Source organism: Anser anser (genome assembly GCF_964211835.1).
Source record: "Anser anser genome assembly, chromosome: 3".
NCBI classification, from domain to species: domain Eukaryota; kingdom Metazoa; phylum Chordata; class Aves; order Anseriformes; family Anatidae; genus Anser; species Anser anser.
This window is the reverse complement of record NC_139722.1, coordinates 98,789,993-98,807,165: the sequence shown is the minus strand read 5'-3', so window position 1 is coordinate 98,807,165 and position 17,173 is coordinate 98,789,993. Positions and strand designations below refer to the sequence as shown.

At 39.1% G+C, this 17,173-nt stretch overlaps 1 protein-coding gene across 6 annotated transcripts in view; it reads left to right on the top strand.

Moving 5' to 3' along the window:
• The window catches only part of CNIH3 (cornichon family AMPA receptor auxiliary protein 3), a 47,024-nt gene that overhangs the window by 4,874 nt on the left and 24,977 nt on the right, over positions 1–17,173 (top strand). The window contains exon 1 of one of the 6 annotated variants that reach the window (XM_083828520.1): positions 15,892–16,199. The exons of the other annotated variants lie outside the window; for them this stretch is intronic. Coding sequence (XP_083684646.1) covers positions 16,176–16,199 — 24 coding nt within the window. The 5' untranslated portion in view covers positions 15,892–16,175. Of the gene's footprint in view, positions 1–15,891; positions 16,200–17,173 lie in introns of those variants that run through there. 6 annotated transcript variants of the gene reach the window in all.

Genomic DNA, 17,173 nt, shown 5'->3' with positions numbered 1-17,173 from the left:
AATATCAAGGAAGGAAACCATTGGAAACTATGTGGTGTGCTGTTTCCTCTATTGGCTTTGTTTGTTATGTTTAGCAGATGGCTTAAATTTTCTGTTCATTGTTTCTCATTTACTAAGTGTGGATAATAGAACTGAACTCCAAGTACTGCATGACATCTTTTCACATATATCCCTAAAATGTCTTTGCTTTCCAACAGAAGGTGCTATGTACGTAGAAGACGTTGCCACTTCTGTTATTTTTCACTTTATGGTCCTGCTGATGTGGACTGTATTTTATCAGTACTCAATTTGCAGTAGTGTAGGTAGAAAAATTTGAAAGCTCTCCAAGAGTTACATAAATGGAATTTGGTGAATATTCAGTATCTATCTCACTTAGGCTTCCTCATAAAATTGTTAGCTTAATTTTTGATAAATTGTTTAACCTTATTTCTAAAGATAAGTAAAAAGCACACAAGATAATTATTTAAAGCTTGTGCTGATGGCAAATTCACTTGAGCAAAGCACTTTGGCCACAAACTGGTGGCTAGTATATCAGTTTTCTCTGTGTATCAGTAGCTTATTTTATCTGTAACTGTGGTTTGGAGGATAGCTGGCTGTTCTATCAGAGTCCAGTAAAAGAGCTGTAAGCTCACTTGAACCTGTACTTCTCTTCAGCAAAGGCTGCTGGTCAGCTCATTTTAACCTCCTTACAATACTTTAGATCCTGCCTTGAAAAGAAAGTAATTTCCTTACAGACTTGGTTGAGCTTGAATATTCTTTCAGTCATTGAAGTTCAGTTCTGTACTTTAATGAGTCATTAATTCAGTTTTCTGAGAATATCGGATAATTACGTGATTAAAAATAGAATGAAATTAAGGTTTGAGGAGCAGGAACACAAACACTGTTGTTACGTTATACATATTTTTTGAAGAATTTTTCTTCTCTATCTAAGCGACTGAGCACATTGTCCCTGAAGGTTTCATAGTCACGACAGCTTAAGGAATAAGTCTGATGTGTCTGGCTATAACATAGCTTGACAGCTCCCTTACACGTTGCTTTCAGAAGTTAGTCACATTAATGCTGACAGACAGATACCAGGCCAGGCAGCTTAGGCTACTTAACAAAATATGTATTGAAAAGTAAATATATTTCAGTTTAGTCGCCTTGTCATACTTAAGTATTAATTAAAAAATGGTATAAGTCTTTGGCTGTACCACAGATTTAAAAGCTGTAAAAAGATTAAAAAGGATCTCTCTATATACTGGAATTGTCATGATGAGATTTATTTGGAGAAAGGTTTTATGTTGTAAATGGTTGGCACTGGTCGTAACTCCAGATGCTTCACAAGTCACAGTGACTCCCTTATCTACATACAATGAATTACTCTGTGGAGTCTTGTGCTTCCCTCCTTCAAAAATGTGCAGAGGACTGTTTCAATGTTATTTGATTGTCACATATCCATTTTGTTTGTTTGTTTTTATTTGTTGTTAATCATAAGGTTAGTTGGAAAATCTACTTACTAAAGGGATTTTATCTCAAAATTGGCAAATAATATATTTGTAGTGCTTTTTTCAATTGCTATGCTTGTTGATAAGCATGGCAATATAGCTGTCGTATTTCATCAGACTGTGAGTGCCACTCTCTTGCTTGAGTCTGAGGCATGAGGTTTTAGCTCTTATTACATACATTTGTATATTCAGTCACCAAATACTATGTTCAATCACTCTTAAAATTCAACACTCAGACTTCTGGCTGAGTTGCTTCCCTTGCCCCCTTCACCCCTCCCAGCATGAATGTCCTTCTATCAGAATGTTTTTCAGAAAGAAGAGGAGGAAGCTGAGCAGAGAATGAGAATCTAGATATCTCTTTGTCCCATTCCTCTTCCTCAGTGTCTCTGACATGCAGTTCATTTATAATCAGTGTTGTTGCTGACAGCTAGCGGTGACTCCACCGGGCAAGCAAACTCTGTCTCACAGGAATTAAAAGCAGGGGATACTGAGGGACTTACTGGTTTGTAGGTTGGTGGTTTTGAAAACACATCCGCTTTCTGTGGAAACAAAGAGTCTTTCCAATATGAAACAAGTAAATACTGTTGTTGTTATTGCCATTCTTCAAAGGGATAGTCACCTAACGTCACAGGACAGAGTCTGTTCATGAGGTAAAAGCAGACAAATGTCAAATAGTATTTTATTTACAAGATTAACATGTTCCAGTGTTTTACAGTTGGAAATTCCTTTTTTTTTTTTTTGACTCGTGGCCATGATGCTATTCAGAGAGCAAGGTGCAGTTTTATTAACAGGATGGTTCCTGTGTTCCCTGGGTAATAATTACACCTTCAGAAATGTCCCCTTCCTGTTCAAAGAAACAATATCAACTCATAAAAAGAGTTAGATTGGGAGAGACTTAGGAAATCACCTAGTCACATCTCTTCTTCAAGGCAGGCCTAATTTCAAAGTTAGGCCAGGCTGCTCAAGTCCTTGCCCGGTTGAGTTGTGAATTCCTCTGCAGACAGAGACTCCACAGCTTTTCCAGGAGCCTGTTCCAGTACTTGACCACTCTCACTGTGAACATGTATTTTATTACACACAGTTGCAACTTCTGTGGGTGCAACTTCTAACTTTTGTCTCTCGGTCTGGTGGTGCACACCCCTGAGAAAACCTTTGTGCTGACTTCTGTCAAACCCGCCCCGGGAAAATGAACACAGTAATTTGATCTCCTACCCCACAGCCAAAACCACTTCCCTCAGTCTCTCCTTGTGCACGCAACCCTCTTTTGTCCACCAGAATGGCCAGATCCTTTTCTGCTGGGTTGCTGGCAGGCTATTATGTTATGTGTGGATAGTGTGTCCCACAAACAGGACTTTGCAGTTGCCTTGGTTGACCATCATGAGGCTTTCACTGGCCCATTCGTCCAGCTTGTCAAGGCCACTCTGAGTGGCAGCTGTAGCCTCCAGTGTGTCAACTGATCCTCCCCAGCATGGTGTCCCCTGCAAATTTGCTCCGTCTCTCATCTTCCAAGTCATCAATGAAGATGCCAAACAAGACTTGATGCAGTATTGATCCCTGAGTAGCTCCAATCGTAGCTGGGCAGCCCTAATGGCAGACGTTAAACCAGTGACCACTACCGTTTCAGCCTGATGGTGTAGCCAGTTTTCACCTTGTAATCTGCCTATCTTTTCCCTATCTCCCCTGTCTGGGTACAAAATTTTTCTGCTGGGACACAGCATCTCCATCTTGCTTAGTGTTTCACTGTGTGCCCATGAAAACTCAAAGGAACATCAATGCACCTTGTCATAGCAGGATAAGGGTCTGTATATTTTTCTTCACTTCCCATTGAAAAAAAAATGTTACTGTATAAAGCAAGGATTTATTTTAGGAATGTTGTAAAAATTTATATTAAAAGGCGCTGGAAAATCACAAAACATTTATAATGGAAGCAGGTTTTCTCTTTAAGATACTGAAGGACTGCTGAACTTGCACCTACCGTTTTGATAAAGTGAGCACATGAAGCAGAACATAGAGGAGATGAAAAAATGATGCCTTCAAGGAGTTGTTCCATAGAACATTGCCTGGAGCTCCTCACGTATGCAATAGATCATAAAGTACTTTTGGATTGGTTGTGGGTCCTTTCGTATTTCTAAGCTTTTGGAGGCTGTGTCATATTCTAGCTATCAGAGCTAGATTTTATTTTATTTTTTTAATAGAGCTGGAAAACTAAGCACATCATGGGAGTAACTGGAGTCCAATAACTGGGAAGATCTACAGTAAAATGGTGAGAATTAGTAAGTTATAGTCCTTGTAATTATCTGATAACAGTTGCTGTGCAAGTGCCAGGCATTGTTGATAAAGCGCCATTTTTTTGTTGTAATGACATTTGATTTTTGAATGCATTTAAATGCCAGCCATCTTTATGCTATGAGTCACTGTTTCAAGTGTTTGATTGTTTAGTCAATCTTCTGTTGCATTATTATTTTATCCTGTTAAGAGTTCTTGCTAAAGTTATTTGTATCACCATGTAAATATAAACTGTTTTGTACATTCACAGAATGGGTATTTATAAGCAAGCATAATGAAGGCTCCATGAAGATCAATTTGACCAAAAATTAATCAAAAACATGTGCTTCAGAGTTGGTCTGCTATTACCTAAACACTATTAGATCCTTTAGAAAATTGATTTGTTGATTTTTTTTAAATGGCAGGTGTGTTTGGATCTATGCTGAAATCTGTCCTTATCCTTAGTCATGCTCTTATAATTAAACTAGTCAGTTTCGTAGCAAGGTATGTGAACAGATGAGGCAAGATAATAGTGTTGCTGTTTGATTATTTTACTCTAAATGCTTGATCCTTCTTACTGGCTGCTGTATCCCTTCCCCTTGCCTTATTTCTGCAAACACAACTTCATTACTGCTGTATCCCTTCCCCTCACCTTATTTCTGCAAAAACAACTGCATTACTACTGCATCCCTTCCCCATGCCTTATTTCTGCAATCACAAACACGTGCCTGGTGTGTGTGTCTGAGCTTCAGAGTTACTTCCTTTAGGTTCTGCCTGGCCTCTTTATGGGAAAGAAAATCTGGGGAGATTTTGAACCTGGTCATTCCTGCCTGATGCCACCTGCTTGAAAACCTCTTATTCTCTTGTCCTGCCTCTTGGTGGTCTAGCTGGGCTTCTGCTGTGCCATTTGCAGGCAGAAAATGCAGATCATCAGCATTTCTGCCTGCTACCCCATAATAGGCTCCTTTCTGAGACAGCATTGGTAGGACCCCATGGTTGAGTAGGTAATGGTTAAGAAAAATGGTGTGGGAAGAAGGAAAGTGGGACTAAGGGAAGTAGGACTCAAGGGAGAAAAATATGAACGAAAGATCAAAAGAGGGTATATGTATGAGTAATAGACAAAAAAAAGGATGATTGAAAATACAGAATTCTTGCTTGGGGAACAATTATTTGAGAAGAGAAGGCTGGCTGAATCCAGAAGGTATGGTTGAATTCAGACGGTGGACATTTTTGGGCAGCCTGTGTAATGAGTCTTCTGTGTGGGTATGGTGTAATACATGACATGCTTGAACAGATTTATTAGCAACAGAACCCAGGTGTGCTTATGCATTTTGTGGGTTTTGGTGAATGTGTATAAACCACTGCTAGTGAGAATGGAGAACATGACAGAGGGAAAAGAGGTAGCAGCAGCAATGTGAAACCTGTGAGGAAATGCAAGAGAACTCAACATAAGGAGTGGGGGAAGATACTTCTCTCAAACAACAATTTTTGTACAATAAATTGACACCACTGAGGAGAAAATTGACCTGAAAAAGAGTGCATGTAACAAAACAAAAATCTCAAAATGATGATTTCTAACTATATATATGAATCTTTGAAAATTATGTAATACAATACATTGGGGTGGGATGATAAGATTGGAAACTTGCTAGAGACAGCAGTAGCCGACTCACAAGTCTCTCATTTATTACTTTTATCTTACTCATATTGAAACAAAAATCTTGTCTTTTGATCTCATTCTCTTACCTCCTTCTTTGGAGCAGATATTTTTTCTAGTTGTATCTATTCTGGTGTATTACTACCCTTTCCCTAAAATTATTCTGCAGAAATATCCTGTTTATTCCTAGCTTTATGATTATCAGCTTTGTGCTGTTAACTAATAGAAAATGTGCTTCAGTTCCTTTCAAGAATAATTTATGAAGCAGAGCTTTGTGACTTTAACATGTCTGTGTCTTTTTACTTCCATTTTCCCCGTGCTGTAGGTTTGATAAGAATAAAAAGGCAAGTGAAAACATATCATGGGAGCACATTACATTTAAGATGGGGTAGATGACAAGCGATTTGTAATTTTGAGGAAAAACAGGGACAGAAGAATACTTCCTCTCGTATCTATAGTTAGCCAGTTATACTGTCTCCAGCCAGAATTAACACACTGTCGGTCCAATGTGACCAGGCTACCAACCTTCCTTTTAGCTTACCTTTCTGGCCAACCTTGTGTATCAAGCCTTTCACCAACCCATGTCTAGCCTGTTCCTGGTTTGGTGTGGAGAAAGCTGGGTAGTGCAGAATTTAGCCTATACATGTACAAGATGTACAAAGCTCTAGTATTGAATCAGTGACATAGAGGTAATGAGCAATACATCTTAGTTGTTTCATTTTTTATTGCACTTCCTTAGCTGGTGTGGCGTTTAGCATAAAGAGAAGCAAGGGCAAAGTAGAGCTCTGTCTCTTGTGTTGAAAGATGAGTTCTCCAGTTTCTCCAGAGCCTGGATATAAAATTATGCTGTTTTCTTCTCACCTTGGTTGTTTGAGAGGTCTGGGAATCCACTCTGTAACAGATTGTTTTTCAAGATAGGCCAATCTAACATATCGACTTAGTGCCAAACTAACAAGTGACAACACTCCTGACATGACATGTCAATTTGTTGTTGGTGATGCTAACGGATCTTTGGATTTTTGGTGCTGAACTGAAGAATCAGAATGGTTAGATTCTAATGTGTTTAAGGGGTTTTGATCTTGTTACCTAAATGGAAAAAAATGATTGTTTTAGAAAGTCCACGTGAAATACTCCATTGCGTGTAGGAGGAGGAGAACATACGCAGAGCAGAATATTAGCGGCCTGCTTGCATTGAAAGCACAAGGAGTGTGGAAGATTAGTATTCAGTTCCCTTTGCCGCAGAGTAACTTAAGTAATACATTTCCAGGTACAAATACATGTAAGCTTTTTTTTTTCCTTTTTTTTTTTTTTTTTCTCAGAACAATGTGGTGTATTCATCAGTTTTGAAATTAATTGAAAATTTTTGTTTGTTCATTTTTGCTTAATATTATTAACAATATTTTTTGTCCCTTAAAAAATATCAAGAGTTGCATTTCATTCACAGAATACTGCTGCTTTCTGAACTGTTTTTTTTCTTCTGCTTTCTGTTTCACTGTACTAAAAGCAGTACCAAAGTTTTAAAAGGAATGAATTGTGACAAAATAATGAAATCTTAGAGGGGGTGGGGGAAACATGGCACTTTTCACCTTAAAAATTCCTCCTCCACTTGAGGTCTGTTTTGAAACGTGTTCTAGCTGCAGGGAGCAAAACTATTAGCCTATTCAGAAACAGGCTCTGTACAGCTGTATTAGCATCATCTCTCCTGTACAGCTTGCTTGCTTGTCTTTCTCCTCTTAACGAACTGCAGTTTATCTGCACAAAGCTTTTTTTTTTTTTCCTGTCTGAATTTCAGCTGGTCTAGACTGAAAGTCAGGGAGTGGATGTACAGTTGTGATACAAGCACAGGTGATCTCTGAACTCTGTAAGTGGGTAATAGGTGGAACTTCTTCCTCTTTCGTGAATGTGAGAGGGTTGGCACATCTCAGTTTCAGGATAGCAGGGGAACATATTTCAGTGATTGTGAAGAGAAAGTGAAATCTGTGTCCAGAATCCTGTTGTTAGACAGTAAAACTGTTTCTCCTTGCAGTTGAATGAGGTGATTTTAAAACACCCATTTCATAGCAGTTGTAGAAATCTGTCAATAGATGCTTATCAAATCATCCTTCTGGGAACATCATGTTCCCAACAGAATTTTGCAGCTGCTGAGGTGTTTTTTTTTTCTTTTTTTTTTTTTTTCCCCGGTGGTTTTGTCAAAACTAATAACAACTGTATTCTTAACATTCAGAAATGAGGTTTACTTTTTCAAATTGTTGTCTGCAGGGTTGCCATTATAATAGCCAGTAATGCACTGAGATAGTAACTTTCCATTCAAAGTACTCAAAACTCTGCACAGTATGCTTGTATTCCTGAAGATAAATTTCAGTCTTTTTCACAACATGGTTGGAGTTTTTCTTTCTTTTACTAATACGTGGACTTCCGAGTGACTGCCAAATGATTATTCTTAGTGGTTTCTCTGCACCTCTCTGCATGCTTGGAGATCTGACCTGGCATAACTGAAACAATACTACTACTTTTGTCCATCTATATGGTTTTTAGTTTTTGTCCATCCACACAGTTTTTGTTTGTGCAGGCGAATACAGTGGTGTGACTGCTCCTGCGGGGGCTCTCCATGGGCCGCAGCCTCCTCCAGGCCACATCCACCTGCTCCACCGGGGGCTCCTCCACGGGCTGCAGCGTGGAGATCTGCTCCGTGTGGGACCCATGGGCTGCAGGGGGACAGCCTGCTCCACCAGGGGCCTCTCCACAGGCCGCAGGGGAACTGCTGCTGCCTGCCTGGAGCACCTCCTGCCCTCCTGCTGCACTGACCTGGGGGGCTGCAGGGCTGCTTCTCACCCCTCTCTCCCAGCTGCTGTTGTGCAGCAGTTTTTTTCCCTTTCTTAAATATGTTCTCACAGAGGTGCAACAACATCCCATATTGGCTCACCTCTGGGCAGCAGTGGGTCCCTTTGGAGCCAGCTGAAACTGGCTCTTATCTACCATAGGGCAGCTTCTGGATTCTTCTCACTGAAGCCACCCCTGAAGCCCCCTGCTACCAAAACCTTGCCACATAAACCCACTACAATAGTATAATCATATCTCTATATTTCCATAGGTAGATGGGAAAGCCTTTTGAATTGTGTTTGTGGAATAGAGACTGCATGTTTTTAATTTTACATAAGAAATTTCTATTGGAAAAGACTTAGGATCTGGCTTAAATACTTCAGAAGTTGCAGTAAGATTTTAATGACTGTTAAGTTATCTTAAACATCCAGTTAGACCTTAAATAGTTTAAGTTGTATTGGCCTAAATGTAATACTGCCTTACTAATGAAATTTCAATAAAAAGATGAAAACTGGTTGCTCAGTTTATATTTGTGCAGCCCTGGATGGAGCCACAAGAGCTTTGTTTGCATTAGCAATGTGTTCAGATTTCTGCATGGAGAGCTGTTTAATAGTAGCAGCATATGAAATTCAAGTTAAGTAGAGCAAAGAAATACCATACGATTACTGCTAAATCTGACGAATAGAACAATTTTCTACCCTTGAGTGATTTAAAACCCTTTGCAATCTTAATCTAGAAAGGCACTGCTTAAAGCAATGCAGCGCTATAGAGATGAATGACAGTATAATAATCAGCCAGAAATGCATAGTTTCACTTCTCATATGTTATTAGTCCACTGACAGTATTCTTTGTTTCCCCAATCATTTGATGTGGTGCAGAAATCTGAAGGCTGTTTCTTCTGCCATTGTTTCTGTAAATCACGTAACTTCCAAGTTTCATTTTTCCCCTTGTATTAAAAATGGAAATGATACTTTCCTAGCATTTGTTAAGGCCTTCACCGCCTTGCAGGAAGATTTATAACTGCAAAGGATTATTATTATCATTTATTTTTACTGATAAATGTGGTGAATCAGTAAGTGTAACATTCAGAAAAATAAATACTTTTGGGGAGAGGTATAGGAAGAAAGGATTGCCTTTCATCTCACTTTCCTCTCTGCACTTTGCTTGGCTGGAGCATTAAGATTCCCATCAAAACCAACATTTCAGGTGGAGTGGTCTGGGAAGCTACTGAGCTACATGGGCAGATATGATGAAAATGAAGACTTGAGCTTTTATTTTTTTTTAAAGATATTGATATTTAACAAAAGAAACAAGAAAAGAATAAAGCAAGCAAATTCTTTAACAAGCAAAGAATAAAATATGAAGGAAAAAAAAAAGATAAAATTATTTGACTTTTGAGGCACGTTACCCATCCATTCACGCAATTTTAATAATCATTTTAAGAAACTGCATTCTGTCACTCTCTATTGAAGGTGAGAAGAGCTCTTCATAATAACTGAAAGTCAGGAAGGTGGTTTCCACTAAAATTATATTTGACAATGCAAAGATCACTACAAGTTATTTTGCTTTATGTCCTGTCCTTGCCTCATTGATTATGTAATTGCAACTTCCAGAGAGATATAAGACTCACTTTAAATAAAATTAAGATGCAGATGTGTGCCAATATGGCAACTTAAAATAGCAGGTGGGTTTGTAGCTGAGATCATACAGAGAATGGCAGGGAACTAAATCATATGAGATAATATTGAGACGTTGACTGAAATGCCCATCTGGCTAATGGGGAAGTGCTGTTACAAATATGAGAGCTCTTGCTGTGCTTCAGAGATAAGCAGTTAAAAACAGTCAAATAAAGGAAAGGTTGTCATGGATAAGCAAGTATTAAAGGTTTATTCTTTGGTACTAACATGCAATGTGGAGTTATATATCACCTATTTGGATAATATATCCATGTAAAATTACAACATTAGTAATATCTAAGCTTAACAATTTTTTTTTCTGAATTTATCCAGTACATTTTAAAGGTGTACATGTTTAAACTTACACAGATTTTGTAGAATTCTGCCTACTACAAAAAGACACAGGTGATGCGTTGTTTTTGCCTGTCACTGGCAGCTAAAGCTGTACTCTGAAAGCTTGGTCTACAAACTAGGAAGGCAATATTTATTAACTTCATTACTAGATTCCTTGTCTGAAGTACAAACTCTGAAGTACAAATAGCATAGGCATTTGGCCTGTGGGGCTTTCCCTGTTCTTCTGAATCTGAGCTGCTGTCTAAAGAATCATACTTCAGCATATCTTTGGGTGTCTTTATCCTTAAATAAGGGATACCGACGTCCATAAATAGCAGTGGTGTTATATGTCAATATAAAACTCTTTCCAATTTCTAAATGATGTATTGAATTCTGTTACTAATTCAAAAGCTACACTGACTTTTGAGACTGTTCCTGCACCTGCCATATGTAAATTTCTGCAATGTGGTTTTGATGCAGGAATAGAAAGCAGGGCTGCATCAGGTCTCTCCGCTCAAGCACTTTCTAATCAAACTAAAGCTGTTAAGATCAACACCAAGTTGGGCAGCAGTGTTGATCTGCTCAAGGGCAGGAGGGCTCTGCAGAGGGATCTGGATAGGCTGGACTGATGGGCTGAGGCCAACTGTATGAACTTTAACAAGGCTAAGTACTGGGTTGTGCACTTGGGGCACAACAACCCCACACAGCACTACAGGCTTGGGGCAGAGTGGCTGGAAAGCTGTGCAGAGGAAAAGGATCTGGGGGTGCTGATTGATGCTCGCCTGAACATGAGCTGGCAGTGTGCCCAGGTGGCCCAGAAGGCCAATGGCATCCTGGCTTGTTTCAGAAATAGTGTGGGCAACAGGACCAGGGAGGTGATTGTCCTCCTGTATTTGGCTCCGGTGAGGCTGCACCTCGAGTACTGTGTTCAGCTTTGGTCCCCTCATTACAAGAAGGACATTGAGGCCCTGGAGCATGTCCAGAGAAAGGCTACGAAGCTGGTGAAGGGTCTCAAGAACAAGTCTTATGAGGAGTGGCTGAGGGAACTGGGGTTATTTAGCCTGGAGAGAAGGAGGCTCAGGGGAAACTTTATTGCTCTCTACATCTACCTGAAAGGAGGTTGTATCAAGTTGGGGGTTGGTCTCTTCTCCCAAGCAACAAGTGATAGGACTGGAGGAAATGGCCTCAAGTTGCTCCAGGGGAGGTTTAGGTTGGATATCAGGAAAAATTTCTTCACTGAAGGGGTTGTGAGACATTGGAACAGGCTGCCCAGGGAAGTAGCCGAGTCACCATCCCTGGTAGTATTCAAACAACACGTAGATGCAGTGCTAAGAGGCATGGTTTAGTGGTAGACCTGGCAGTGCTAGGTTAGTGGTTGGACTTGATCCTAGAGGTCTTTTTCTAGGACCTCTAGAGAATCAAACCTGTATGATTCTATGATTCTAAGATGCAGTCATATGTGTATCAATGAGCAGCTTTTCTTGTCTTTTTTTTGCCACAGACTGACTTGCAAGGTGGATTTCTCTGCCTTATGAGGCATCTTCAGATTAAATTCCTGCTGTGCTTCTCTGTTAGGGACACCTCTTCCTCTTGGGATTCAGCCATAGACACACAGTTATTTTTGGAGTCAGTCTCTGCTTACATCAGCAATGGGAGAGTGTGATGTCCCTTCACCCAGAGAGTGCTTAGCCTGCTGGATAGCCATGTGAAGCCTGAAAAAGGAACTTTATTTCAACATTTTTAATTTCTCTGCCACTTGTTATTGTGCTACCACACAGTTCATGGCCCTTTTCTGTTGTTCATAAGGACCTTCCTTCTTATCATTGCTCTTAGAAGTGAGGGGTTAGTAATACGGGGATAATTAGACATGTAACTTTTGTATAAAGGCTCTTATGGAAATTTGTCAAGAAAGAGGTTTTGACTTATCCAAAAAAAAGGGATTGATTAGATTTAGTTTCTATCAGGCAGGTGTCAGGACAAAAAGCTCCAGGTATCCAAGAGTTAATTCATTCATTTAAGGAGAAACTTGAAGTAGAGATACAGTGCCAATGTCACTTAGCTCTGTTATTAATTCTTATTCTTGTGCAAGTACTGTAATGCACAAGATTTGCATGCATATGAGTGGGTTTGTATGAATGTCAGCTAGCATGAGCTGGGATGGAGTTTTCTCCTGAATTGAAGAGCAGTGTCTTTGGAATCGTGCCAGTTTTGATGTAAGTTCCTTCAAAAATAAAACTTTCTCATTTTACTAAGTAGCTGTTGTAATGAAGCAGTCTTGGCAACTGTTTGTGTTATTTGTGAACAAATTTAATTTAGGAGAAGGTTCCCAGCTTTCACAGCAGATTTGGAAATGGTCTTCCAAAAGGAACAGTGAAGTAGGAAACCATATGCCTCCTCCCTGTTTTTAAAATAAAATTGGTGTATTTATCACTTGTATTTTATTGTGGTGTCTGCAGAAGTAGGGGGTTGAACTTGATGGCCCAGGATGTCCACTCCAGTACTTTTTCCTGGATTCTGTTTTGAGAATTAAGTAGTAATAAATTAATAATATTTACAATCATTGCTGTTTCAGTGTAGTACAAACAAGATACGTTGATCTAGAAAATAAGATAAAAGATTTCAGTCTCTACTAAGTAGTGTGCTTGCTTTAAAATAAATACAACAGAAAATTGAACTATGCCATATAATCTATTCTTTCTAAAACCAAAATAAATTTCAAAGCAAATATGTAATTTTGGAACAAGATTTTTCTTTTTGTCTTACGTCTGGAATTTCTTTGAGGATTAGTTTATTGGAAATATTGGAAACGCTTGTTCTTCTGACCGTGAGAAAATATGTAATTTTGAAAACTCAGATATATACACTTAGACATCTTTTTACTAAAAATGAGGATCCCGTTGCTTGTGCTAGTTAATAAAATGCAACTGTGCAAGATCATTGATAGATGCTCTTTCTTTATGAAATAGGAGATTAAAATAGGCCTAAAACATTTCCCTGGAAGTTTGTATGGTTTCTGACTTCCATGTCGTGGTCAAACTAGGTTATGTTTTACTTTCTGCTGCCTTAAATCCTCCAGTCCTGCAGTTTGTTCTCTAAACTGTTTATATTATACTGATATTCATTGTCACATGCAGCTGTATTCTCCCCAGCCCCTGAGTGTGTAACTAGTAATTAGTTAACCTGTGCTATAATATGTTTTGGATATCCAGTATATTGAAATTTTTGTTTGCAAAGAACTGTTGATTTATTGTAGATCTTTTGACGCCCAAAAAGATGTCTACTGGAGGGAACGTATGAGAACAGCTTTCTAATGTGTAACACTGCACAACTCCAGCATTTTAAAGTCAATATGCTTTAGTGTCTGGCTTGCTGAAATAGAGTTTACTATAGGTAAAACTGTATGAATGGTGAATAATTCTGTGCTCTTCCAGTGGGTCATAGACTGAACTTGTGAACCTGAACACAATGCAATTCTGACGCTTGCCAAAAAGCTGAAATTCTTGTTCAGATTCATTTAATGTCATGATAAGAATTGGGTGGCAAGCATTGTTCTCTCTGTTTATAACTTTGTCAATGTTACCACTCTGTGCATCTCCCTATGGTCTCCCATGCTCCATGAGATCAAGACAGTGACAATTTCATCTCTTTCTGAATTGTTAACTGTCTGACACTCATACATTTTGTCTGTTGCTGCTTTTGGTCAACAAAATCCAACAAAGTAGCTCACCCAGCTTGTACCAACATAGTTTTAGTTTAAACATGATTAAGGTTCAACACAGTAAATATGTCTGTACAGCACTTGATGGGCAGGCATGAAGTGAATATAAGCACAGCATGCTCCTAAACCTGTCTGTTTGCTGTCCATGTGCTGACTCACAGACAGCCTGGGAACTGCCTGTATGGGTGCTGTGAAAGCAGAGCAGAGGGGTAGACAAACGATTTGAATAAGCCATTAAAGACAGTTTCTTCAGGATAGGATTGGCAGGGTGGTAGCAAGGAAGCATATGTTAAGTGTTACTGTTCTGTTCTGTGGTTAGTGTGGTTGTCATCAAGTTCTGTTTTATTTTAACTTTTCTAAGATACCAATAAGCAATAATTTCCCACTTCTTTGCTGTCACTGAATTGAAACACACAGCAACCCTACCCACTAGCCCCAAATATTGCGTTCTAAATTAAAATGTATTTCTGTAAGAGCTCAGTGATTTCAAATTGAGAGGTCATAAATCCATTCCTGCCATTAATAGGTGAACATTTTCAGTCTGACGTGTGTATAAATATAGAAAGATAACAAAATTCAGGTTCAATTGTATGTGAGTACTTCATCGTTCAAAGCTGTTGTCTGGAGAGATGAGAACAGAGAGTGCAAGTAATGGAGGCACATTTTTATAAATATCACTGCAGTTGTAGGTATACTGAAACATATGATGTCATGACAATCTCATCTGTTGAGTGTGTACTTAAACTGGGCAAACTCCTTGTTGATTTACACTTGTAGCTATGAGATTTCCAGATGGTGTGAATCACCAGAGAATGCGACCATTAATTTTATTAACCTTTGGTTCTATTAGCTGGGTAACACCCACAAGTACATTTCTATCAACAGAAAGAAGTGCAGCTAGGCAGTGGTAGAACAAACTTCCTGTGATGTTTTGAAGTGTGAGATCATAGAGAAAATTATACAAGTCAAAAGGTAAATCAGCATCCATTGCTCATTCAATCCTTGTCCCCTTTTTACAGTAATGATAAAAACTGTTGGTAAACATGATACAATTTGTTATGTGATGTAGGTCTGCAAATAAACAGATAACCAGTTTGGGAGGGTTGTTTTATTTAGGAACCCCAAGGGGGAAAAAAACCAAAACCAACCAGCCATCCATCCAAAAAATAAAAATAAAAAAAATCAGATGGTCCTTACTCTCTTTCTAGCAAGCTGTGTACAACATTACTATTTACTAATATAAGTAAATTTCTCTTTTGTGTGATATCAGTCCCTGGTATGTGTTTCTGAAGTGCTATCCATTTGGCTTTCTGCTTAGAATCGTGACTAGAGGCTAGTCATTTTTCTTTGGAACAGTCTGCTCGTTGTCTGGCCTTTGGAGAGATGGGGTCACTGATGTCCACATGTATGTATGTTTTGCAGTCTTTATTGCCACACTGGATCAAATTAGTTTGGATAACAAAAAGATACTGAATGGTTTATAAAATGCATTTATTTACAAAGGCTTAATGATTGGCTGTCCCTGACTGGGACCTATTACATTATTTGCCTTGGAATGAACTGTTCTGTAAAGACACCGATGAGTGTGACATTTTCTGGAGTGAAATGGACCTTGAACACACTTGAATGCTGTTCCAGAGCATTCAGCATCTCTGATGGGCTGATGTATGGGAAGCAGGTAGCTATACTGTATCCAGAGGAAATGTAAGTGGACAGCAGATTGTTTCTTTGGAGTATGGCCAGAAGTCTGCACTTCCTGTGAAAGCACTGTGAAATACTTATTAGTAGTTTTTTGTTTTTGTTTTTGTTTTTCTCTGTAAGAAAAAATGGCAACTCCAGCCACACAATTCCCTAGAGCATTAAACTGCTACACAAGATTAGTTACAATTGAAAGAGGAAGATGTTTCCTCACAGATTATGTAAAGCACTCAGCAGCACAGCCCACCCTTATCTGCAGTAATACAATACTGTTTTTTGCTCAGTTGTTGCTCAGTACTGTACGGTGAGCAACCACCAATCTTAATACTCTACAGCTTTGTTTCCATCATGTCTTATCTCCACTTTTAGAATTCCAGCACAAGAGGGAAATTGAAAAACCCAACCAACCACCACCAACAAAAAAATTGGGGAGTTTCTTTATATTCATTCTAGTTGGAGCCTTCATAATATTACACGTCCAAGCTTTTCACTGCTACTGAGAAACAGAAATTCACTTTCTCATGAATGGAAGGAGATATCTTCATGTAAGCACTGGATTTCCAGTCCTTTGGATTTAACAAAATGCAAGCTATTATGGAACCTTTATGGAGATGAAATATTAAGAGTTTGTGAGGATTTATTTCTGTCACCTCCTTCCAGAGAGATGCTGAAACTTTTGCTGAAGAAACTTTCCTCCCATCCTGTGTGTTTGATACAAGTCCTCAGTCTATTTCTTGCAGTGTAACAGAAATCTATCTTAAAATTGTTGTAACTGGTAGTCATCCCAAGAGGATGCCTGTGAGACTATTGTATTTAGACCCGCTGTTTCCATGAAAACAATGTGCTTAATTGTTTCAGATTCATTTCAGTGCACCTAGATATTATGCCATCAACAACAAACAACACAAACACAACACAGAATTAACTGCTTGGTAGCAAATAAGGGCATGAAGCTGCAACAGGGGAGATTGAGGCTGGATGTTAGGGAAAAGTTCTTCACTGAGAGGGTGGTTGGGCACTGGAACAGGCTCCCCAGGGAAGCAGTCATGGCACTGAGCCTGACAGAATTCAAGAAGCATTTGGACAATGCTCTCAGACATATTGTCTGATATTTGGGTGGTCCCGTGTGGAGCCAGAAGTTGGACTTGATGATCTTTGTGGGTCCCTTCCAACTCAAGATATTCTATGAAATAAAGAGTAGGTTATTTTTGTCTACAGAGCTGGGGATGCTGGGGGAGAGAAGGATGGGGAAAGAGAGAGAGGAGGAAATCTAAATGTGTAGTATGAGGCTAATCTCTTTTCCAAACTGTTGTTTAGGATTTCTCCAAGGCTTCTCTTAGCTGCATTAGCTGGCTCAACAGAGCCCTACCTTAATGGTTCAGTCTTTCAAAGTGACCTAATTCTTCTCCATCTAAATGTGTTCCAGTGTTATCCTCAAACCTTTGTGTTCGGTGAATCTTTAAAGGCTTTCCTGGTCTTCCCGTGGAATAGGGTCCTTCTCATGATTCCAAAATTTCCA